Raw genomic sequence first — 24,736 nt, 5'->3', positions numbered from 1 at the left:
TAAAATTACAGATACCTGAAAAATCAACATGAAAAGTATTTCTACATTATTACCTGATTTCAAACTGTCGTTAGTCATTTTCATAATGTTACTTCTCTCTACTCATATGTTTAATGATTAATTTCATGAAATCAACAAATCAATGTTTGGCGAGTTTACAATTTGACAATGCAATTGCCATGAAAAAAATCCTGATCTTTGCACAGCTGGTGCACAGCAGAGTGTTTTAGTGAGTTTTAAGGTCTGGCTGTGATAAGTAAAAGTATACTGTAAACGGTACAGATATGGTCTCTATTTTACTGGGCAGAAATGCAAACAGAACATTTGTGAGGATTCTAATCTTGTTTTTTAATGATAACATATATTAAAATGTATTATTACTATCATAAATAAAAAGACAATTTGCATTTTTATCATTCGTCTTGTTAAAGATGGCAATTATATTTTTTAATTTTATAGTTATGGATGATAGATTTTGGAGGATTCAGTCAATAATTATAAATTGATCATTCTATCCTGCAATGCTCCTTCTGCAGAACATTTTTAATTGCAGAGCTTCACTTTCATTCCACATTCATACATTAACAAAGTACAAATACCTCATTACAGTACTGTATTTGAAAAAATACTTTTTTCCACACACTTTCACCGGACCTACCCCCCCCATTTTTTCCCAATTATTTTTTTGCTCAAGAACTGTAATTCTCCACGTGAGCACGTTTGCCACCGCTGTTATTCTTTGTTTTCTTGAAAAGGGAGTGTCAACGGCAACCAGGTCCCAGCTCCCCCCTCCTCCTCCTGTTGACCAGCAGGCTGCATCACACTCGCGCGGCCAGCCCATATAAGCTCTGCGCTTCAGTCGCCTCAGCCTTGCGCACCGGCTGCACGGCAGTGGGTACAACAAAACCCACTGATACGATCTAGGCTTGTCCTTTTTCTTTAGAGAGGGAACTGCTCTTCTTTTCACTTTCGGTTGTCTTTCTTTTTGCACGTAAAATGTCTGGTGTCCCACTCACGAGGGTTCTGGTGGCGGCGTGCGTGTTCAGCGCAGTGGTCCACGGTCTGCCGAAGAATAAAAGACAGAGTGGACAGTATCAGGTGTATCCTGATTTCCACGAAACAGAGGCTGTCAGTGCAGGTTTGTGCGTGCATTATTCACTCGCTTCATTTCAGCAAGTTTTTGCCTTGACTTTTAGTTGTAGGTTGATGATTTTAATATTGAAGTTCAAGTTTATTAATCACTGTTTTGATTTGATTTGTTTTACTTCAATATGCAGTGCATTTATTTATACATCCTGCCTTTACAACTAATTCTCACATTCAATTGACAGTGTCAGTTGGGGGGAAAAAGACAATAATTTGACAATACAGAAATTGTAGTACTCTATTGTGGTTGTAATTTTGCAGTAAGCAGCAACATACCGAGACTATCACCATGAGGGAGCCTGTAAAAAGCCTTTTGAGCATTTATTAAGTATCCGTTATTCACAGTTTTAGTTCCATGTAGTAGCAAGCTCTTTTGTCCGACTCTTAACTAGTAAGATAATTGAATGTCTTATACAATGACAGTGTCTTATAAGTAAATAATTTTACACCATGCCTTCCACAACAGATACATTTCTGCATTCTGTACTTACATTGCGCATCAGTAAAAATATGCACTTATAGTAGAGCACTGAATGTTCACTAATACAAATTTATAATGTCATTGTCACACAATCTTGCCACATGTGCTTGTCCTACTAGTATACCAAAATTGTCCTCCTGGTTGGAATAACTGCACAAACAAGCTGTTAGAGCATTTATTCGATATCCTTGCTAACCTGCTTAAGGTCCATTCACTAGTACACTATTTGTCCATATAGTAAGACAATTCAGTGCATTATTAGAATGATTAGGTTGTACTAGTAGAACGACTATGTCTGAAGTAACATTTTTTTTCTGCACATTACATTGCACATATTACATCTATATGTTACTAGTGAGTCAAAACTACTAACGGGCATTTCGGTGCTACTATTAGAGTCCTGGAGGCTACTATACTGTGAGACATTACCTACTAGTTGGGCCTAGTGCTGTTACTAGTGCACAGTAGTTCATTAGTAAGGTTGAATTGCCTACTAGTAGGCCAAAAGTGACAGCAGTAATGGAAAAAAAAAACATTAAGAGGGTTGTCCTACCAGTGCACTGAATTGTCTCACTAGTTCAGACAAAGAACCTACTAATACCTTAAGTTGGATACCAAGGATATTTAATAAATGGTTTTCTATCTGGGTCTTAATATTAGAAACAGCTCTCAGTATGATGTGCAAGTGCAAGATTTTGTGTAAGCGTTCCTCAAATCTCAAACAAGTGGCAAACCACACCCACAAAAATGTTTAGATGAATCGGTTGCTCGTCGTGTGAGACAGATTGAATATTATTAAAGTGTTCATCTGATAATGATGTGACCATTAAGCGTCTTTTTGATCTGTACTGTAGTTGGCTGCGAGGAAAACGGTCGCTCATTCAGAGTGAACGAGCAGTGGGAGAAACCTTACCGGGGAAGCACACTGTTATGCACCTGCAATGGAGCACAAGGCATCAAATGTAAAACTAAGCCTGAAGGTCAGTGACAGTTTTTTTTTCTATTATTGTTAGACTCGTTATAATGGGGAACTTACTCTGTTGTGTAGAGTATTTGACTTTATCAAGCACTCAGTTTATTGAACTAGCATGCGTATTAATGCAAGAGAAATTGGTTCACCATGCAGCCCCTCTGACTACTGTATTGTTATTGTATTGTGTTTCCTTTTTACTTTTATTAGTGGAGGAGTCTTGTTATGATAAGCACAATGACAGGACATACCAGGTTGGTGAAACTTACGAGAGACCAAAGGACGGAATGATGTGGGACTGCACTTGCATTGGATCAGGTCGGGGCAAGATCAGCTGTACCATCGCAAGTAAGTTACCTAAAATATGCTGGAGAGTTTTCAACACTGACGTTCTTGTTCAGAAAATGTATTTGCTTTGTCTTAGCGTTATCTAACCTGAGTTGGTTGAGGTTGTTTATTTCGGGGGGATACGTTCCAGATCCACCGCCACCTGCGAAGTGAAAATCTGTGATATATAGAGTATATCATTTTTGCCATATACGGTAGTTTTATCATTCCCTAATCCATATTTAAACGTATTAAAAGACACCTTTTAAAGTGTTCCTTAGCGCTCTCACTGTCAACAAATGGGAGACCATCGTATAACATCACTTTGAGGAAATAAAATGAAAATTAAGAGAATTCAATATAGCTAGTATATTTAAATTCCCAAATTGTTCAACCTAACCATATATTTCATTTGATGAAAGTCTGCTAGCTTAACGCTAACAAGTGGAAACTGAACCCACGCTGCCTGCAGAGAAGTCGGGCTTGTGTACTACTACACCCTCAGTGACCTATCATACACCTTCAAACAACTGCTCCTTTAAAACAGGGCATCAACACATACAAGCAGAGTAACAGCAATACTCACTCTCTCTTCCAGCTAAATGAACCTCTTATGTTGTCATTTGTAGATCGTTGCCATGAAGGCGGAAGGTCTTACAAAATCGGGGACACCTGGCAGAGGCCTCATGATACTGCTGACTACATGCTGGAGTGTGTGTGTCTTGGAAATGGCAAAGGAGAGTGGACCTGCAAGCCCGTGGGTGGGTAACGTTTATGAAATGAACATGTTTTCACTGGTTGGGTAGGCCAGCTTGCAAAGTGAATGAAAGCACATTCACAAACTCAAAGACCAACTTGTGTTTAATATCGCTGTAAATATTTAACGGACCAGTCAAACAAAGAGTGCATAACAGCACATCTCTTCTATGCTCATCTCACAATTCTCCACATGCACTTGGTGGAAAACCTGATGGGCGGGATTTCATAGCCCAGCCTTCCAAGCCTTAAATGCGGATTTAATAAAATAAAGACATTTAAACATTTATCCAATATCTCTTATATCCAGCCCGATGCACATGAACTGGTATGCTCTTTGCAGAGCCGGGCACTTGATCCTTTTTTGCCGGTCCGTCCTCCGTCCGCGACCTGGGTTCCCTTCCGTCCTCCTCCCTCCGTCCTTATTCATAAAAATGATTATCCTTCGACCCCGACCCGTCCTCGTCCTTTTGTAGCGCTTCCGTCCTTACTTTCCTACTAGTAGGACGCAGTTGTTCTACTGCTTCATTTTTTCCACAACTGCCTTTCACTATTGTATGACATTTCTGCACACTAGTCAGAAATCCTTGACATACTTTTAGGACAATTAAAAGTTACCAGTGAGGCAAAACTGGGCACTAGTTAAGTCTGCACACTAACTATTACTAACCCCAATCCTAACACATTAACGAGTAGTATTTTATGTCACTACTAGTACTTGGAACTTACAATTGTCAAGTAGTGTTTACTTTTGCCTCACGAATAAAATGAAGTTGTCCTTCTATTATGTATGCCAAAGTTGTCTTTCTAGTGAGGAAGAAGTACATGGACCTTCGTCTGAATATCAATGGCTTCTACCTTAAAGCGGAAGTTAACCCAAGCATATTTTTTTCAAGAATATGTTCCCAGCAGGCCCCCTAGTTGAAACACAGCATTCTGATTAATTTTGCGTTTGTGGAATATAAGTTAAGTAGCTAAATGCACTTGTTTTTAGCCATCTCTGGGGGTGGCCATTTTGTTCTTCTGTCGACTGAAAATGACATCACAACTTCTTACAACGACCAATCACAGCTGACCTGTTCTCTGAATCTGAGCCGTGTCATTTTCAGTCGACAGAAGACAAAATGGCCGCTTCCAGAGATGGCTAAAAACGAGTGGATTAACACTTACTCCACAAACGCAATATTTATCAGAATGCCCTGTTTCAACTAGTGGGCTTGCATAAAACATATTCTTGAAAAAAATATGTTTGCGTTGACTTCCACTTTAAGGTCTATGAATTAGGACAGTACGCCCTTTGACCTTAGTAGTAAGACAATTCATCACAGGGGTAGAACCATTAGACACACCTGTCAAACTGTGCTTTACTAGTAACATTTATCCTCTACTGCCTTTCACTACTGTATGATTCCTCCACACTAGTAGGACTACTTTGGTGACAACTAGTGAGGCAACTACAGCAGTTGGTTTTGATGTTTCTAGTAGTAGTAGGGTCCAGGAGGCTACTAGTGCATGGCACATACCTACTGGGTGAGCCTAGTAGTGTTAATAGTGCAGCGCCATACTAGTAAGGTTTAATTGCATACACAAGTAGGTCAAAGGTGGCACTAGTTGTGGAAAAGCATGACTAGTGAGAGTCATTTTATTAGTACACTGTATTATCTTACGAGTGTGGACAAAGCACATGCTAGCACACGGACCTCAAGCTAGATATCGAGGATATCAAATAAATGCTGAAACACTTTTCCATACTTGCTTGCTTTTCTACCCAGCTGAGCGTTGCTACGACAATACTGCTGCCTCGTCGTATGTGGTGGGGGAGACGTGGGAGAAACCCTACCAAGGTTGGATGATGCTGGACTGTACTTGCCTGGGCGAGGGAAATGGCCGAATCACATGCACCTCAAGGAGTAGGCTGATGCACAATCACGTACACACACTTTGGTCATGTTTTCGTAGCCGGTTCTGACTACTCTGGCTCTTCGCCCAGACCGTTGCAATGACCAGGACACCAAAAGGTCCTACCGCATTGGAGACACATGGTCAAAGAATGACGCCAGTGGGCACACGCTGCAGTGCTTGTGTTTGGGAAACGGTCGTGGAGAGTGGAAGTGCGAGCGCCACAACGCGGGCCAAGGTGAGAAAGGAAACCCAACACCCTTCAATCGGGCATCCATGTTGCCACCTCTTCACACTTTCAATTGCTTCGTTTTTTAACAGGCACAGGTTCGGTGGTGGTGAGCCCCCTCCATCCTCAGCTGCAACCCGAGCCTCCCATTGAAGGAACCTGCCGCACCGACTCTGGAGCCACCTACTACGACGGACAGCGTTGGATCAGAAGCCAGGGCAGCAAGCAGATGCTTTGTACATGTCTGGGCAATGGAGTCAGCTGTCAGGAGTGGGGTGAGTGGAATAGAAACGCTTCTCACTTTCATTTAGCCTTCAAAGAAACCTTTTAAGACAAATCTCTGGTAGTTGTGCTTTGTTATTCCATTCACCCATTAAAGAAGGTTTAATACAACTGCAGAGTTTGCGCATTGTCTGTGAATGCTCCAGATGTGGCAAAAGTAGTCACGCTCGGTACTTAAGTGAAAGCAGAGATGGGCACTTTTTGCCGGTCCGTCCTCAGTCCACGACCCGGGTACCCTTCTGTCCTCGTCCCTCCTTCCTTATTCATAAAAATAATCATCCTCCGACCCCTCCGTCCTCATCCTTTTAAAGCGATTCCGTCCTTATTTTCCGTCAATTCAAATGCCTCTAAAATTCTCCATCACAAATAAATTAATGAAAAATCAGTTGACTGCTGGAGTACACGACCTATTCAACTGCCCACACTGCCCTTCTCACCACCAATCTTCAATTTGCTCTAGTTGAGTTTTTAGTGCAAGTGTCAGTGTTTGTTTCTTCGGAGCCCATCATCCATTCCAAAATTAAAAAAAAAAAAAAGTTTCATGGAGGTTTCAAAACCATCAATTAACAGCAAATTGAAATTCTTGTTTTATCCAGAGGCCCGTAACCAGGTGTACAGTGGCAACTCCAATGGCCAGCCATGCGTATTCCCATTTGTTTTCATGGGGAAGACCTACTACTCCTGCACCACGGACGGACGCACGGATGGCCAACTCTGGTGTTCGACCTCCTCAGACTATGAGCGAGACCAGCAGTACTCGTACTGTACTGAGAAGAATGGTAAGAAGAATGATAGATGCTCTTGTCAACCATGTCTTGACTTATTTAGAGGTGTTTTAGTTAATACTGGCACAGACTCTGTAGAAAAAAGTCACACAAACAGGTTTTTTCCATTTGGTCCTATTGGTCTGTTGGATATTCTTGGCCCAGGACGAAATGGACAATCTGCATGGAAAAGTAGTATCTAAGAGTAGTATCTATGAGTAGTATCTAAGATAGCATTGTTTCCTCCACATCATTACCAGCCATTGTGGCCACACGAGGAGGCAACTCCAACGGCGCCCTTTGCCACTTCCCCTACCTGTACAGCGGCCGCAACTACACCGACTGCACGTCTGATGGCCGCCGTGATAACATGAAGTGGTGCGGAACCACGTACAACTATGATGCCGATCAACACTTTGGATTCTGCCCCATGGCCGGTGAGTGTGTGAGGTCCACTTTCAAGAACAATGAGGGATAGAATTGACTATGAACTTGCATGCAAGGAGACGGTTCAAATATAGCCAGGATGACTGCACTGAAAATATAGTCCTTTGAATTTACTTACAGGGGAAGTCAAGTCAAAAATATTCTTAACAATAATATTTATGACTATGCAGCTCCACTAGTCCAAACGCGGTAATCTGATTAATATTGCGTTTATGGAATATGAATTAAGCAGCAAAATCCACCTATTTTAATCAGAACATTGTATTTAAACGAGTGGGGTCGTATCGAACATATTGTAAGAAAAATGTTTAACTTGACTGCCTCTTTAATTTGAAAATGTACATCGGTGACACATGATTAAAATGTAATTAAGTGACATGTTTTTACTTTTTAATTTTCCCTTCTCGAAAATTACATCAGTTTACCACATTTCGCTCATGTGCAACCCAACCAATTTTCAAATTTCTGCAGCCAACAGAGAGATCGTCCACTTCCTAAATTACAATTAAAAAGTAATTCTTCTCAATGGTCAGCAGATGGTATCTCAACCACAATCACAATTACACCATTCATTTCTCCTGAATGACTATTTGGGAAACTGAGAATATTAAATGAAATTGCTCCCTTGTCCAAAAATTGATATATTTTATAGTCTGATAGAAAACACACACAACAAATTCAGGAATTTTTAGAAAGAACACATTTCACCCAAAGTGTGTGACTCAATCCAGTAAATAACGTGCATTTAAAAAAAACAACAACAACATTTTCATGTGTTTCACTTTGCCAGAAGTGGCCAGGATATCGCCAAAAAGTACAACTTGACATAAGCAATACATTATTGGTTTATTTAAAAAGTTGGAAACTGCTAAATTTGAACCTTGTGAAGTTTCGTGACATTTGCATAACATAGCTAAAATGCTTCAAAAGAATCAAAGAAAGATGGGCACAAATTGCCAGCATTTAGTCCAGAGGGTAAATTCTTTGGGCAACTTGTTGACAATCAAGGTGTGTGAAATCCAGTAACTGTTGTGGAGTTAGTTTACGTGTTATTGAGTATTTGGCATCGGCTACACTGGAGAGGTTTGAACTCAAACAGAAACAAATCAATACCCACAAGCATGTGTTCGTACTGTTGAAACACAGAGTACTTCTTGTTCTTATCTGTGTGCCTTTCCCGTAGCCCACGAGGAGGTGTGCACAACTAACGACGGCGTCATGCACCGCGTTGGTGACAAATGGGACAAACGCCATGACGTCATGGGGCATATGATGCAGTGCACATGTCTCGGCAATGGTCGCGGGGAGTGGAATTGTATCGCTCACTCTCAGCTGCGAGGTAAGAGCCACAAGATGTCATGAAGCTCACGAGTTAAGTCATCCGTCAACAAGGGTGTGTTACTCTCTGACCTTTGTGTGTCCAGATCAGTGTATTGTGGAGGGCTCGACCTATGATGTCAACCAGGAGTTCTCCAAGCGCCACGATGAGGGCTACATGATGAACTGTACCTGCTATGGACAGGGACGTGGACGTTGGAAGTGTGATGCTATTGGTAAGTTCTTAGCCTTGGTGGCACTGAGTCAATATTTGTAGGTAAAAAGTTAGCCTCAAGTCTTAAATTCCCTGTAATGTGAAAATAAATGACTTCTAAATTTGACACACCACGCAGCAGAGTGTTGTGGACAACCCTGCCAAATTTGAATGATTAAAAAAACAAATTCCAAAAGCCAGTTATATAAAATGAGCCTTCAAAGTGTGGAAAAATGAAGCCGTTGCCTACAGTATGCACTCGAATGCTGTGGGCCTTTTTACTGAAAAATAGCTGCTGCTTCATCTAGCATATTTCTTATTCCTACACATCCTGACGTTTGATCTGAGAACATATATCCACTTATTTAGAAACAAATCTCTGAATTTACTTTAATGGCTTGGTTGATATGAACTTATATCTGTTCTTTGACTAAATTTGTCACAAGAGGTCATAACCCCAAAGTTCCGGTTAAACATACTAAATTGGTGGAAAAGAAGTACGATTTCGGTGAGAGGGTAATTCCATTTTGTAAAGATCTGACCCTTTAAACTAACTTAATACACCACCATTAACGTTTAAACCTGAGGCAAAAAAAGTGAACATTCGTAAGTGAAAATGTCCAAATTGGGCCCAATTAGCCATTTTCTTCCCTGGTGTCATGTGACTTATTTACAAGATCTCAGGTGTGAATGCTGAGCAGGTCTGTTAAATTTGGTGACACCCAAAATGCGTTTTTTCGTTGAAATGTATGCTACGTGCTTCGGCTAGTTAAACAAATGCAACCACGTCATTCTCGTCTCCCATAACAGACCAGTGTCAGGAGCCACAGACAAGGGCGTTCTATCAAATTGGAGAGTCATGGGACAAAGTCATCCATGGCATCCACTATCGCTGTTATTGCTACGGTAACGAGATTGGAGAAATGAGGTGTGAACCCCAGCAGAATTACCAAGGTGAGAAACACTTACGCATTAAGAACAACATATCCTACTCCTCATGAGCAACCACGCCCACTGCCTGAGTTTAAAAAAAAAAGACTTGCGCAATGTCAAACTTTGTACTCTAGCTCCCATTCTGAAGTTCCACCAGACCTAAGTATTTTTGTCGACATCTGACCAGTACCAATGAAAGAACGATACATGCCAGTAAAGGTGGGCAGATAAATAGTGGTGAGCATAGTACACAGGTGTTATGTCACACTGTGAGATTGTTTGTGAGCACAGAAGCCATCTTTCACCCACACTAACCCACAGCTACGGAACTGTAACACCATCATGTTAACGTACTGGATGTCGCCTCCAGCTTCTTCTTTCTCTCATCGAGTCTCGCTGTAACTTTCCAGGCGGCCACAGGCCAGTCCAGGTCATCATCACGGAGGCGGGCAAACAGCCCGACTCGCACCCCATCCAGTGGAACCCGCCCTCATCTGTTCAGATCACGCAATATATCCTCAAATGGAAGATTGTGAGTCGCAATAACGTCTCCCTGTCTCACCGATACTGATGATTTGAATTTTCAATGTCTTTTTACTCTGTCCCTTAATCAAAGAAGGACTACATGATACTAGTGAGGCAAAACTGTTCACTCGTTGACATCTGCATGCTCCTAGTCCTGCTAGTGAAGCACTACATAACTTTGACTTGTTTACCTTTTTCAAATGTCACTAGTGGTACAAGTAACAAGCCATTGTCAGCTAATGCAGTTGTACATGATATGTAGTTTCCTTGTCCTCATTCTTCTAGTGCACTAGTACACAGTACTTAGGCTGGCTTTTTATAAAACTGTTGGAGTATTTATTCAGTATCCTTGAGGTCCGTGTACTGGTATGCACTTTGTCTTCACTAGTAGGACATCTTTGACAAACTAGTAAAACAACTACTAGTGAGACAAAATTGTGCTCTAGTTGACAACTGCTTACTACTAGTACTGTTAGTGACATTATACAATTCCACTATTTATCATATAGCGTTTTAGTAATACTACTAGACGCGCATAGATCTCAGGTTGTGAACTGTTTTGCCTCATTTTGTAGGTCATAAATAACTGAAAATTTAAGAAATGACTACTTTCAGTTCTTTGCACCATACAACATGTCTTGACACACTTCTGTGCATAAGAATTTGGATCACTGCATTTTAACAAAAACAATTTGGTTTTAGAGGGAAAAAATATTGTTATCATTGAGAGGTTTGTTTGAAAAAAATCTCATCTGTGTTGTTTCTAGAAAAATTCCCGTAGTCCGTGGAGGGAGGTGGTCGTTCCCGGTCACCTCAACTCCTACACCATCTCCGGTCTGCGTCCCGGTGTCACCTATGAGGGTCAGCTGATCAGCATCTTGCGCTACGGACAACGTGAGGTCACGCGTTTCGATTTCACCACCACCCATGGTTCTTGTGAGTAAACCTACACGTTTCCAAATGTTGTCTTGCTATCAACTCACACCTGCACATTCCACATACAGCTATGTCAAAAATGATGCCTTTGCTACTTGAGGTGAGGTAGATCATACAAGGAAGAGTTGCATTACGCTCATTTCATGGAGCCAAAGGTAACCCAAATATTTGAAACTTCTGTCAGAATGAGGCAGTGTATTTCTGCACAACTGTCAACAACTCTAAAACAGTGATTCTCAGCCAGTGTGCTGTGGCACATTAGTGTACCATGAGAGATCTCTCTTATTTTGACCCCCTAAAAATGTCCTCATAAATTTTGGGGGTTAATTTATCCATGCCAACCACATATAGTAACAGGCAGAACAATGAAATGCTGTTCCACTAAATGACTGAAGTTACATAATTAACCTTTTTATATACTTTTTGTGAATCAATTTGCTAAGTGGTATGCCGTGATTTTTTTTTCAGATGTGAAATATGGGCCTTGGCTCAATAAAGGTTATTCATAATAAAGTAAACACTGCCCTAAAATAATAATCACCATGTTTAATCGATATCTTCCTTTGTCAATGACAACTGAGCTTTTATGTCTTTTTTAAAGAGCCATAAGATTCATCCCTAACGAAGTGTCCATACGGAAAGCTGTTTGAGTATTTATTCAGTATCAATTCTATCTTACTTAAGCTCCATGTGCTAGTACGCTTTTTTGTCCTCTCATTTCAGCGCACTAGTTGAATGACTAAGGCATGCGGCCGTGCACCTTAGCCTTAGGTACTAGGAGAAAGATGCTTTTTGCTTTTTTTCACTACTAGTGCCACTCTTGACCCACTAGTATGTCATTAAACCTTACTAGTAAACTCCTGTGCTGCACTAGTAAAACTACTAGGCCATTTAGTAGGCTTGTGTCACAGACTAGTAGCCTCTGGGACCCTAGTTTTACATCACTAGTAACATGTAGTTGTCTGTGCGTGAAAAGTAGTAGGAGTGAAAAACTAGTAAGACACAGTCAGCCTTACTAGTGTGCTGGATTGTCTTACTAGTGAGAACAAAGAGCATACTAGTACTAAATGCTCAAACAAATGTTCATATGGACACATCTCTAGGGTAGGGACCCCTCAAGAATATTACAGTATTGGTAATTATTTATATACTAGTAGAATCAAGAATGAGTAGGATGCACAAGTTGAACAAAAGGTACAATTTACTCCACTACCGCCTTCCACTAATGTATGACATTTCTACACCGTAGTTGTACAACTTTTGGCATCATAGTAAGACAACTTATACATCGGAAAAACTCTTAGTGACCATTTTGATGCTTGATACTCATAGCATCTAGGAGGCTACTTATGTGCGAGACGTCCCGACTCGTTGGGCGCAGTAGCATTAAGAGTGCAGCACAATAGCATACTAGTAAGATTTATGTGCACTAGTAGGACCGAAGTGGACACAGTGTTCTAAAAGTGCGCCTTAGTCATTCTACTCATGCTCTGAAAGGTTACTTAACAAAACCACATCCCTTTTCCTCTCAAGTGGAAACCTCCGAGGGAGAGACAAACAAGCCTCCGCCGCTGGTTGACACTTCCGAATCCGTGACGGAAATCACCTCAAACAGCTTTGTCGTGTCCTGGACTTCGGCGTCAGCCACCATCTCCGGCTTCAGAGTGGAGTATGAGCTCAGTGAGGAGGGTGCACAGCGGCAAGTCTTGGGTAAATAGGAACAACGATCTAGCGCACATGTAGACCCAAATGCAGGTGTGTTCATCGCGTATCTTTACCTTATCTGTTTCAGATCTTCCTCGGACATCCAATTCTGTCACCATTGATAACCTTCTGCCAGGGCGCAGATACAATGTCAATGTCTACGAGCTTCCAGAGGAGGGAGATGCCACCCTCATTTTGTCAACATCCCAAACGACTGGTAAGAACAAGCGTGTTTGCTGTACAGCACAACCTTTAAAGTCCAAAGCAATTGATTTTCCAATCTTATTTTTTCTGGTTTGGATTTTTTTTTTTCATAGGAAATCATGAAAACAGAAATAAAGTATTCCCAGGGACTGAGCCCTCCCTGCCTTACACAATGAACCCCACTCTTAAAAGTTTTACAATTACCCATAAATGCCACAAGATGGCGGCAAAGCACTATTTTTCTTGGAGATAGGGCCATGGCCTGAGTAAATGATTTTCACATTCACCAAAATTCCCACATTTTCATTTTCTGCGTTTGTTTTCTGACAACATTCCGAAATTAATGCACACAGTCTACCTTCTCCTTCCGCATTTCTTGACCAAATGAAACCATTCCAATTTCAAAATCATTCAGCACATCAACATAATTGTTTATAATATTCCCCAAATGTCCAAATATTAAAAAAAAAAGCTCTAATTAACAGATATTTAAATGTAAAAAAAGTTTTTTTTTTAAAATATTCCAACTTCAAGTTCCACATTGCTGTACTTTTGTACTTAATTATTATTAGTTACAATAAAAAGAAAAACAATCAAATAACACTATACCTTAACGTTCACAACAAGTGGCAACACTTGAGCCTCACTGCTGAGGCTGCTTGAGCCTGGTCAAACTTTTGGAGTAAATGTTCCAAATAAAAGCGGCACAAAAATCCCAATGCTCCCTTCTTTTTCAGCTCCTGACACTCCTGCTCAGCACGCTATCGATGATGTCGGGGAGACGTCGATCCGCATCAGATGGTCCAGACCTCAAGCTCCTATTACTGGTAATCAACGACTTGTTTTGTGTGTGCTAAGCAGTAGATGATGTCCGGTAAATTTCCAGAAAGTTTCTGGTAATTTTCCATGGAAAGTTAAGATGGGGAGTTTGTGAAATTTCCCAAATTGGAAATTTTTATGGGAATGTATTACAATCAACACAGAGTCAATGTTAATCTAATGGCAAGGTATATCATAGTGAAGCGTAAACGGAAACATTTTATTTTGTCTTAAGGAGACATCCATGCAAAATAGTCAGCTCTCCTTACCCACATGTGAGGGCATAACACCACCTTAAGTGCTCCATTTTTCTTCCACGTCACTTGAGCAGCATCGTATTTGAAGCAAATTTTGACCCGCAACGCAAAGCAAAAAAAGATGACCAAGTGACCAAGTTTTGTAAATGGAAAAAAATGTCACTGTATCATGGAATTTGGTTGTTTGATAGAGCCAACTTTCAATTTTGTAAATCCATGTTTGATTCCTATGAATTTCTGTTACTCCCCTATGGAATTTTGCAACCCTGGATATCTAAAATCATACATATGTGTATGGTGGTTGACTGTCTGCATCTGCCTGCAATCAGGTTACCGTGTGGTGTACACGCCTTCCGTGGAAGGCAGCAGCACCGAGCTGAACCTGCCAGACTCGGAGACCTCGGTGACCCTGGTTGACCTTCTCCCCGGTGTGCTGTACAACATCAGCATCTTCGCTGTAGAGGAGAACCAGGAGAGTGAGCCTGTTTTTGTCCAGGTCCATACGGCTGGATCTTCTCAACCAGGTATGTTTGACCAATGAAGATGTAAGCTGTCCTGATGTTTTTTACGATTGTAGCACATCGCGGCCCCTGAATGAACTCTGGGTGATTCACGGCGGTCTTTGAAACAGACCCACACATAGATTAGGAGAAAAGAATGTGAAGAAAACCAACACACACCAAGAAACATTCTCTATCAGTCCTTATCACATCTGCAGCTGGATTATTGACTTGTCAGGCTAAACGATGTTTATCAGGCTTTCAAAAGTAAAACCAGATGCTGGAAATTGTTTTGTTGAAGAACATTTCTCTTCTGTCATGTGTTTAATCTGGAACACGAATACTAACATTTTATCACATGGATTTCCAAATGCTGTGTCACTGTCGTACAGACGTTTGAAAAAAAAAAAAAATCACACAAACACTTCGGTTTGTTGGCATGAACTGAATATTTTGCAGCAGTCTCCTAATCCTCACACAACATTTTGTATTTTACTAGTAATAATAAAACTAAAAACTAATCAATCAAATGTCATTACTAGTAGCATGCAGGTGTCAACAAGTGCAGAGTTTTGCCTGTAATTGTCCTACTAGTACACCAAAGTTGCCCTACTAGTGAGGACAAGGAACTTACTAGTACATGGACGTGTACGTCTAATTAGCATTCATCTGTAGAGATCTGGTGACTTAACGTCATATTGTCTTTTTTGTCAATTCATTTGTATTCATTGATTTTGTGCCACAGAGGAGGTGGCAGCCCCCACCGACCTGCAGTTTTATGAGGTCACAGATGTGAAGATCACCATCACGTGGAATGGGCCACCCAGCGAGGTGACAGGTTACAGGGTCACCTTTTCCCCCGTCGGGCCTGATGGCACGGAGATCAGACCCCTCCAGTTGCCGGTGTCGCCCAACGCCTACGCTGACATCACCCACCTGCAGCCAGGCACTCGCTACCGCTTCTACGTCTACGCCATTAACGGGGGCGTGGAGAGCGAGCCACTAATGGGAGAGATGGTTACCAGTACGTGTTGTTTTGAGGAGGCTCGCAAAATTTGGGAATGTTCAAAGTTGGAAGTCTTACTTTCTGTTCCCTTCCAGAACCGGATGCTCCGACCAACGTGCAGTTCACTGACATCGGCCCAGACAGCGCTCTGGTGATTTGGGAAGCTCCCCGCGCCGTGGTGTCTGGTTATCGTCTCTTCTTGAGCATCCAGGGCTCCAGCCCAATTGAGAAGAGAATCCCCGGTGGCGTCACCCAATACGCTCTGAGGAATTTGCGTCCCGAAACTGATTATACTGCTACTCTGCACTCTGAGCTGGATACTGTGCTTAGTGAGCCCATTACTACGGATTTCACCACAGGTGAGTGTAAGACATAAAACATGATATTATCTACACTTGCGTTATGCTCAAAATCAGACTCACCGAAACCAAGACAAGACCCAGACTTTTGGCAATCGAGACCGAGACGAGTCCAAGACCTTCTATAAATGTGGTCTCGAGACTCAAGACTGGTCTCGAGTGGTACAACGGTAGCAATCCATTTTCCATAGCACTTATCCTCTTCAGGATCATGGTGCCTTTGACTTGGCGGATCACATTCTGAAGTCAGCTATGTGAACAATTGTACTTTGTATCTTGCGTGGGAACAGACTTGCCAGCCCCTCACCCACTTAGAGTCAAATAAACTCCTGGTTTCTAATTGTCATATCATTCTTTCATTCTGTTTTCCAGCTCCCCAGATGGGAAATGCACCTGCTTTCAGCACAGAGGTCACTGATACCTCCATCATCATCACCTGGATTCCTGTCCGCAGGTTTAGCTACAAGGTAGCACCCACGACAAACTCACTCCATGAAAAGGAATGACTTTATGATTTGAATGAGTATATTAGCACGGTGGTCGACTGGTTAGCACGTCCGCCTCACAGTGCAGAGGTCACGGGTTCGAATCCGGCCCCGGCCTTCCTGTGTGGAGTTTGCATGTTCTCCCCGTGCCTGCGTGGGTTTTCTCCGGGTACTCCGGTTTCCTCCCACATTCCATAAATATGCATGGTAAGTTGATTGGACACTCTGTGTGCCCTGGGATTGTCTGGAAACCCCCGCCTACTGCCCGATGACAGCTGGAATAGGCTCCAACACTCCCTTGTGAGGATAAGTGGATTGGATAATGGATGGATGTTAGCATGTTACCTGTCCTGGCACACCTATGGGCATTACCCATTTTGGTACTTCCACTGAGGGTTTGTAAAATCATATGGATAACTTTCAGTTTTGTTTTTATCCTGAATTTTGCTATTCAACTCCTTATTAGGGAGCAGAACATTGTGCAAAAGGTACTAAAGCATCGAGTAGTGACCATGAAAATAATGACAGAAGGTCAAAATAAGTTCATCATGAAATTTTCGTGAGTAGCGTCGATTTGATCTTTATGAGAGGCTCAGCATTATGATGTAATGTCTTTGCGGTCTACCGTAATGTGTGCTTTTCTCATTTAGTGATCTGATCTTCTTTCCAGCTGTCTGTGCTCCCCAGCCAGCAAGGAGAGTCTCCAAGACACAGGACCTCTGACACTGGACGTCTTTATGTAACCGGCTTGATTCCCGGAACTCAGTACACATACAGCGTTCAGCCCATCTTCAATGGTCGGCCCCGTGGAAACCCCATCACCCGCAACGTTGTCACTTGTGAGGAGCTATCAAACACTTTGGGCCTGATTTACTAAGTTTACGAACCGTGCAAGCTACGGGGAGGAGTAGATGCAAATACATTCATTGAACGCACCCAATGTTATTCATCAAACCCGAGATGAATCGCGGTACCTGATTTTCCATCTGTAAATAGCAAGCCTGAACAAATTTTACAGAAAAATTTGCGACCTGTCTTAATTTGTGACCCTCGAGAGTTACAGCAACAGAAGGGAAGAGTACTTACGTAGAATACTTAAACTAACAGGAGCATTCTCCCTGTCGCCTCACATTTTGCCTATGCCTCCTCCATTTCTAAATTGAGATGCAACAGGATGGAGAACAGATCTTTTACGCTCCCCCCCAGTCTGTCTTATTTTAGCACTTTGTGGCAATTGGTGCTTTCCTCTCCCAGAGTAGTTTTATTGGGTGTGCTGTTCCAGGTTTTAAACGCAGTATCATGCAGGTTAGGCAAATACATCGAATTACTACGCCCCTGGAATGAGTTAAATCAAACAAAACTTTACTTTTATGAGGTTGCTGGCTTCCTCAAAATTATCTGTACTTTTGTTTAATGTGTTCTCTACTCAGACATGGAATGTGTATACTGCAAAAGACGTTGTGCAGAACTACCCAAGGTTACTTTGTCTCTTCCACTGACACTTCCAGTGCCATCATTTCAAAATACATTTTGTACTTGTGGTGATCTACCAAATTGTCCAGAGCGGAAATGATTACAGCTTCCTCAAGTGTAAAAAAAATAGAGTAGACGTCACTTCTAATACATCTCTTGCCAGTTCCGCTGCCATCTTACTAGATGACCCCCCCAATTGGCAGTCTGTTACCATGAACACACAATTCGGCAGCCTCTTTTTGGGATCTTGGTAAATCAGGCCCTTCACAGGGACTACTAAATGATTGTTTTGCACAGGCTCAATGTCGCAATGCTTGTTCTGTGGTCTCCTTGCAGCCTTGTCTCCTCCCACTGACCTGAGAGTCAAGTCCAACTCTGACACAGGAGATCTCACCGTCCACTGGACAGCCTCCAAAACACCAGGTAAATATTGACCGGGCTACCCGGAGCCCACCGAGTCTAGACATTGACCTCCGAAACACTTTTCCTGGTACATCTTTTCGACTTCTAACAGTGAGTCATAAATGAGCAAAATCTGACGTCTTTTTCCACCCCCTCACTCTGCAGACATCACCGGCTACAGAGTGTCCAGCACGCCGACCAGTGGACAGAAAGGAAACAGCATCGAGGAGTTTGTGAGGACTGATCAAACCTCGTGCATGCTGGAGAACCTGAATCTAGGGGTGGAGTACAACATAAGCGTGTTCACTGTCAAGGACCATTTGGAAAGTGTGCCCGTGTCCACTGTTATCACCCCAGGTAAGTGCTACAAAGAAAGGCCTTCACACATGCTGAATGAAGACTACACTCTTGTGTAGCAATTACAAAGTGTGATTCTGATGTGAGAGATGAGGGAAACAGCTGTGTGAGATTGGGGAATACACACATTAGCTCTGTTCCCCATGTCAATCACTTTTTGTGCGCAGAACAAAGTTTAGGGGTTCATACTGGAGCTATCTGCTGAGCAAAAATCATTCAAGACCGATTGTTAAGCAGATAGCTCGCTTTGTATGTGAAAATTTCGGTGAGTTGTCTTCCTCACAAGGCCTTAAGCAGACACGGCTCCAGGATATTTTACTCTGCCGGGGTTTGAGATGGGGCTTGACGGATACATGGGGCGGGGCTGAGAAAATAATTCTTAAATAATGATATATTTTAGAATATTACATAAAATTCTGGAGAGTTAGCCATTCAAGCTAGTCTAGGGCTAACACCCTAGACTACAGCTCGGGTGTAAATCAACTCAAACATATTTTATTCAAGAATATGTTCCTAGCAGGCCCACTGCTTGAAACACGGCATACTGGTTAATATTGTGTTTGTGGAATAAGAGTTAATCAGCAAAATCCACCCCGTTTTTTGGCCATCTCAGGGGGCGGCCATTTTGTCACTTTCACTCTGTCGACTGAAAATGACATCACAGCTGCTCAGGTAACGACCATGTGATATCATTTTCAGTCGACAGAAGTGACAAAATGGCCGCTCACAGAGATGGCTAAAAATGGGTGGATTAACTCTTATTCCTCAAACGCAATATTTATCAGAATGCCTTGTTTCAACTAGTGGGCTTGCATAGAACCTATTCTTGAAAAAAATATGGTTGGGTTGACTTCCTCTTTAAGTTTAATTTATGGCACATAGTATCATCAACAAAAAACCCTTGGGCTACATTGTATTTGTTTACGATCATACATTCTTCCACTGCAAAGTACTCCTCTCTACAATATAATAATTTAGCAAAATCACATTTCTAATTCCTGAAAAGACGCACTTTCTGCTGCCAGAGAATCAATATAAGACTATTTTCTTATTTATTAAACTATTGTTGATATGGAGTTTAACAAATGTTATGTGTTGTTTAATCCAGGCTTTTCCATTATAACCTGCTGGGGTCTTTGGCTAACATTTGCATGAAGATCTTGTGTGTAATAATCATATAAGTGGTGCATGCCCTCAACTGTTGATTTTCCGTCAAATTTGAATGTTGAATGTATCTATCCTGGCACTGAATGTTTAATTCATTGACTTAATCCATGTATGGTAATCATTGTCTTTGTGTCTTTCTAATGTTGCTTGCGCTTTGCACCTGGCCTAACCCTTCCAGACATACGTCCACCGAGACATATTCACTTTGTCGACATTACTGACACCACCATTGGCCTGCGCTGGATCCCTCTGAACTATTCCACCCTAACGGGTTACCGGATAACGGTAGCGACGGCGGGCGAGAGCTTGCCCATTTTTCAAGATATGGTGGACGCATCAGCTGGTTATTATACGCTTCGTGGTTTGGAGCCTGGCGTGGACTATGACATCAGTATCGTCACGGTTACAGAAGAGGGAGAAAGCGAGCCAACCACACACACAAAGCAAACTCAAGCGGGTGATTTTAACATTTCACTATATGTGTAAGGAGAATGCCAGTTTTAATCACACAATTGATGAAAACATTACCATTTGAAAATGATAGCTTCCTTATTTTCCAGAATTGGAGGACAATTTTGTCACCAACATTTTTAAAAACTGACAATTTATTTTACATTATATTTTGATATTATGATATTTTGATTCATCCAGCTCGACTATCATAAGACACAATACGAGATACAATATTAATTGTCATCTCATATATTTTGCTGGGTTTTGTGCAGCCCTGTTACAAATACTTAGGCACCTGAAAAACATATATTTAAAGACGTAAATTAACAATTTTTAAAAACTGTAAATGTCATTTGAGTTCTAATGTTGTTCTGATATTACAATTACATTAACACAGTTGTAAATCGGCACTAATGTTGGTTGTTGTTCAAGAGTACATGCTAGCCATGTTAGCTTTAATGCTAACCAGTCCAAAACAAACTTAGCTATGTAATTTAAGAAAGAAAAACATTGATATTTAAATGTGTTTTTTCCTGATAATATGAGTAACAGGGTCTCCATTATCGTAAAAAAAACCAAAAAACAACATTGAAAAAAGTATGAAAACTAGAGGAGAGGACTGACCTTAAGCATACCCATGGTCAGAGCAATTGGCTTGATGTCATTTCTGCTAAATCATGTCTCTCACTTTTGATGACTGAAAAGGTTTTTGTAAGTATGTCGAAAGGAACAACCTCAGAACATAATTACTACAACTGTACTGAAAATATTTCTTTGATGAAACTAAACGTTTTAACAAGGAATACACCAACAAACTCATTTTTAAAAAGCAGATTAACAGTAAAATGTGTACCAGTCTATTTTATTTAAAATGTAAATTGGTCATCAAGAGAAAGAAAGAAGATAGGGTGGAAATAAACATTTTAGGGTGTGCTCAAGAGCCTTTTAGAATTTCAAATGATATTTAGGAATCAGTTTTACTACAATTACATAGTCTTGGGACAGTTATAATTTACACAGCAAGTGCATGTTTCTATATTTTGTGCATGGATGAGCGGGGACAGACAATGTCCTCCAATTCTGGAATGATGCATACACTAAACAGTGGTACCGTGACTTATGAGTTTATTTCCTTCCATGACCATCCTCATAACTCTGATCACTCGTATTTTGAATCAACTTTCCCCATAAAAATGAATGGAAATGCTATTAATCCTTTCTAACCCATTCCAAAACACTCCCAATCCACTGTAAAATGTTTTTTTAAATAAGAAAAATAGCATTGTACTGTAAACTTTTACAATTCAGTAATAACATAATCAAATACAATGTAAAAAATATAAACAGTGCTTGCAACATGATTTTATGCTTTATTTCATTGGGCATTGAAATTTCAACGAGCGCATTTTCAAACAAAGACAGTTATGTGGTTGAGCTACACACGACTTGTAATTCTCTTTGTCTTATGTCTAGTTTTACAGTAAACTTCCAGTGGCAATAAACAGCTTGAAGCAAGCACACTTGGGCCTCTTTTTTTTTTGGAAGAACTGTACACTATCTGCCAAACTGTACATAGCATGTCAAGGATGGTAGAATAGATATCATCCACTTCTCTTCAGCACTTTCTTAGGACCCTTTGGTTAGAAAAAAAGACATTTGGCAAAAGAATTGCACAAGAGACAGTCAAATCGAATACAAAACACAATACCTCCAAGGATTTTGACACTTTGTTTGCTGCTGCCATCTAGTGATGCGGTGCCTATAGCGTATGGGAAATATTTGCTCGCAACACGAACCAAAAATATAGACTGAACGAAAGCCCCGAAAAATTCTTAAGTTGGGGCACTCATAAATCAAGGTACCACTATAAAAGTAATCTATGACATCTTATTGCAGAAGTAATTTTCTCCATGAGCTCAAGCTACTATTCCCTCGTATCCCCAGTAATTCCAGCTCCCACCAACTTGCAATTCGGAGGGGTGGGTCCTGACCACATCAGGGTCACATGGACAGTCCCTCACGTTGCCACCCCGAGCGACATTTCTCGCTTCGTCATTCGCTACAGCCCTGTGACCGAAGACCATGATTTGAAGGAGGTCAACGTGGGCGGAGCCTCCAACACCTTCTTGCTGGAGAGTAAGACACAACGCAGCAACAGACATATGGGGACAACTATGGGGACATTGTTTTTCTAGTTGCATGGTTCATTTCTTTCAAGCTATTCTAACTAAATATACCCCTTCCCATTTGTGCAGACTTGATGCCTGACACAGAGTATCGCATCAGTGTGGTGTACATTTATGGGGAGCGAGAGAGCAATCCGGCCACAGGAACACAGAGGACAAGTGAGTGGGACACATGTCTTGCCAGTGAGGTGTGACACAACAATATGGAAAGCTGAGCATGAATTGAATATCCTTGACATCCATTTTAAGGCTCATGTACTAGTACCGTTTTTGTACTCACTTGGAAGACAATTCTGGTAGCAAGACTACGAGGCACTAATAGAACAACTGTCTTACCAGTAATGTTTTTTTTATACAGCTGTATGACATTTCTGCATACTACCATTACAGCTTTGACAGTAGTAGGACAGATACATGGGACTAGTGAGGCAAAACTGTGTACTATATGATGTCTGTGCACTACTAGTATTAGTACTACTAGCTAGTGAAGCATGAATGTTAACTATTACGTCTCTAGTAGTACTAGTAGCATGTAGTTGTCAACGAGTGCAGAGTTTTGCCTCGCTCGCAATGCAGTTGTCTGACTATGACTCGTATGCTGAAGTTGTATCACTAGTAAATAATGACAAAAAGTATACTACTACATGACGGTTAGCCATTTCAGCATTTACTTTTCTTCCATCAACCCAACATTCCATTAGTGTATGAGAAGGCCCAGTTCTCTTGTAACATCATCTTTATCTGTATCATATTTAGATTTTAAGACTACCAACAATGAGTAAGTGACTGAGATTCAAGCTAGAAAAATGTACAATGAATGATGTTAATATTACAGCTTACCTGCAACAACAGTGCAGATGTTGTACACTAGAGTTGACCAGTATCTAATGTACTGTTTCTAATGGAATTATCTCCTTCTAGCTCTGGATTCCCCAACTGCCTTGGACTTTTCGGACATCCATACCAACTCCTTCACCATTCACTGGCAGGCTCCATCCACTAGTGTCACAGGCTACCGGATCCGCCATCAGAAGACGAGCGGTGGGCGCACCAAGGACGAGAGACTTCCTCCTAGCAGGACTCATTACACTCTGACTGGACTGACTCCCGAGACCGAGTATCTCATCGCTGTGTACGCTGTCAAGGGCAATCAGGAGAGTCAACCATTGACTGGCACACAGGCCACGAGTGAGTGCTTTGACCGCACAATTTTCTTAAGTTTACAAAAAGCGGATTGCGCTAAATTACATGGTAACTCTAACAGATTGCGCATGCTGTTGGTGCAACTGATTTGGATCTTTCAGAAGCTCCAAAACTGCATTGATGAATTGACTATATGTCTCTGCAATTTTTGTTTCTGGCATTTCAAAAATGTTCACTTATGTGGAAAAGAACTCTTCTCTCTGTGGCTTCTCGTTTCGCCTATGCCTCCTCCACGCCACAATAAACACCATCATGGTTATGCGCAATGGTGCCAGTTTACACCAGACTTTCAGACACTCTATTTAAAAAGGCAACATCAACCACCACAATTGCCTTCAGATTTGATAAATCAATCATATTGCTTTGTTGGTATTGGCATTAGTTAGTAGATCAGCTTTTGCATCTGTTTTCCTGTACCATCAAATTTGTGCCTGTAGTTACTTGCGCAAGCCTTTAGTAAATCAGGCCATGAGGGACTCATTTGTCTTGGAATCAATTAAAACATAATGAATCTTCCACATCTGCAGTTTCTGATGCTCCCACTGACTTGGAAGTGGTGTCGTCCTCTCCCACAAGCATCACCATTCGCTGGGATGCTCCCTCTGTTGCTGTCAATCAATACCGGATCACTTATAAAGGCACAGGTCTGCTTTTTTCTACACTATATTATCACAATCATTTTCCACCAGTAAATACTGCTCCGATTTTTAGGGATCAACAGTCAAATCAAATCGAATGTTAAACTGGTGAATTTTGGAAATACTCAAAAGTGGAAAGTTTCCATAGACGTTAAGATAATTTATATTTAGGTTTCCTATTGAGAGCCAATGTTTTAGTTTGTGAATTCCTGACTTATTCCCATTAATTCCCACGAAAAGTTTTCAAATTTGAAATTTTGCATCCATAATCGAAAGTGGGTTGTTCTTTTGATTTTC

General features: G+C 41.3%; 1 protein-coding gene across 2 annotated transcripts in view; it reads left to right on the top strand.

Annotated features, from left to right (window-relative positions):
• The first annotated feature begins 858 nt into the window (after positions 1–858).
• The window catches only part of fn1b (fibronectin 1b), a 34,873-nt gene continuing 10,995 nt past the window's right edge, over positions 859–24,736 (top strand). Inside the window, exons 1-29 of one of the 2 annotated variants that reach the window (XM_086024995.1) lie at positions 859–1,138; positions 2,482–2,607; positions 2,808–2,945; positions 3,554–3,685; positions 5,453–5,590; positions 5,671–5,817; positions 5,901–6,083; positions 6,687–6,869; positions 7,115–7,291; positions 8,485–8,640; positions 8,726–8,854; positions 9,643–9,786; positions 10,176–10,297; positions 11,058–11,226; positions 12,760–12,936; positions 13,019–13,147; positions 13,872–13,961; positions 14,540–14,734; positions 15,456–15,734; positions 15,812–16,075; positions 16,448–16,542; positions 17,231–17,399; positions 18,370–18,456; positions 18,601–18,792; positions 20,138–20,416; positions 22,357–22,548; positions 22,668–22,757; positions 23,520–23,786; positions 24,329–24,445. In XM_086024995.1, the coding sequence (XP_085881121.1) occupies positions 997–1,138; positions 2,482–2,607; positions 2,808–2,945; positions 3,554–3,685; positions 5,453–5,590; positions 5,671–5,817; positions 5,901–6,083; positions 6,687–6,869; positions 7,115–7,291; positions 8,485–8,640; positions 8,726–8,854; positions 9,643–9,786; positions 10,176–10,297; positions 11,058–11,226; positions 12,760–12,936; positions 13,019–13,147; positions 13,872–13,961; positions 14,540–14,734; positions 15,456–15,734; positions 15,812–16,075; positions 16,448–16,542; positions 17,231–17,399; positions 18,370–18,456; positions 18,601–18,792; positions 20,138–20,416; positions 22,357–22,548; positions 22,668–22,757; positions 23,520–23,786; positions 24,329–24,445 (4,708 nt within the window). In that variant the 5' untranslated portion in view covers positions 859–996. The remainder of the gene's footprint in view (positions 1,139–2,481; positions 2,608–2,807; positions 2,946–3,553; positions 3,686–5,452; positions 5,591–5,670; positions 5,818–5,900; positions 6,084–6,686; positions 6,870–7,114; positions 7,292–8,484; positions 8,641–8,725; positions 8,855–9,642; positions 9,787–10,175; positions 10,298–11,057; positions 11,227–12,759; positions 12,937–13,018; positions 13,148–13,871; positions 13,962–14,539; positions 14,735–15,455; positions 15,735–15,811; positions 16,076–16,447; positions 16,543–17,230; positions 17,400–18,369; positions 18,457–18,600; positions 18,793–20,137; positions 20,417–22,356; positions 22,549–22,667; positions 22,758–23,519; positions 23,787–24,328; positions 24,446–24,736) is intronic. The other variant, XM_086024996.1, reaches the window with a different exon arrangement.

This window comes from Filicampus tigris, chromosome 3 (assembly GCF_054856515.1).
Source record: "Filicampus tigris isolate MCC_2025a chromosome 3, RoL_Ftig_1.0, whole genome shotgun sequence".
Lineage (NCBI taxonomy): Eukaryota > Metazoa > Chordata > Actinopteri > Syngnathiformes > Syngnathidae > Filicampus > Filicampus tigris.
Note: the sequence above shows the minus strand (reverse complement) of the source record. Positions and strands in the feature narration are given on the sequence as shown.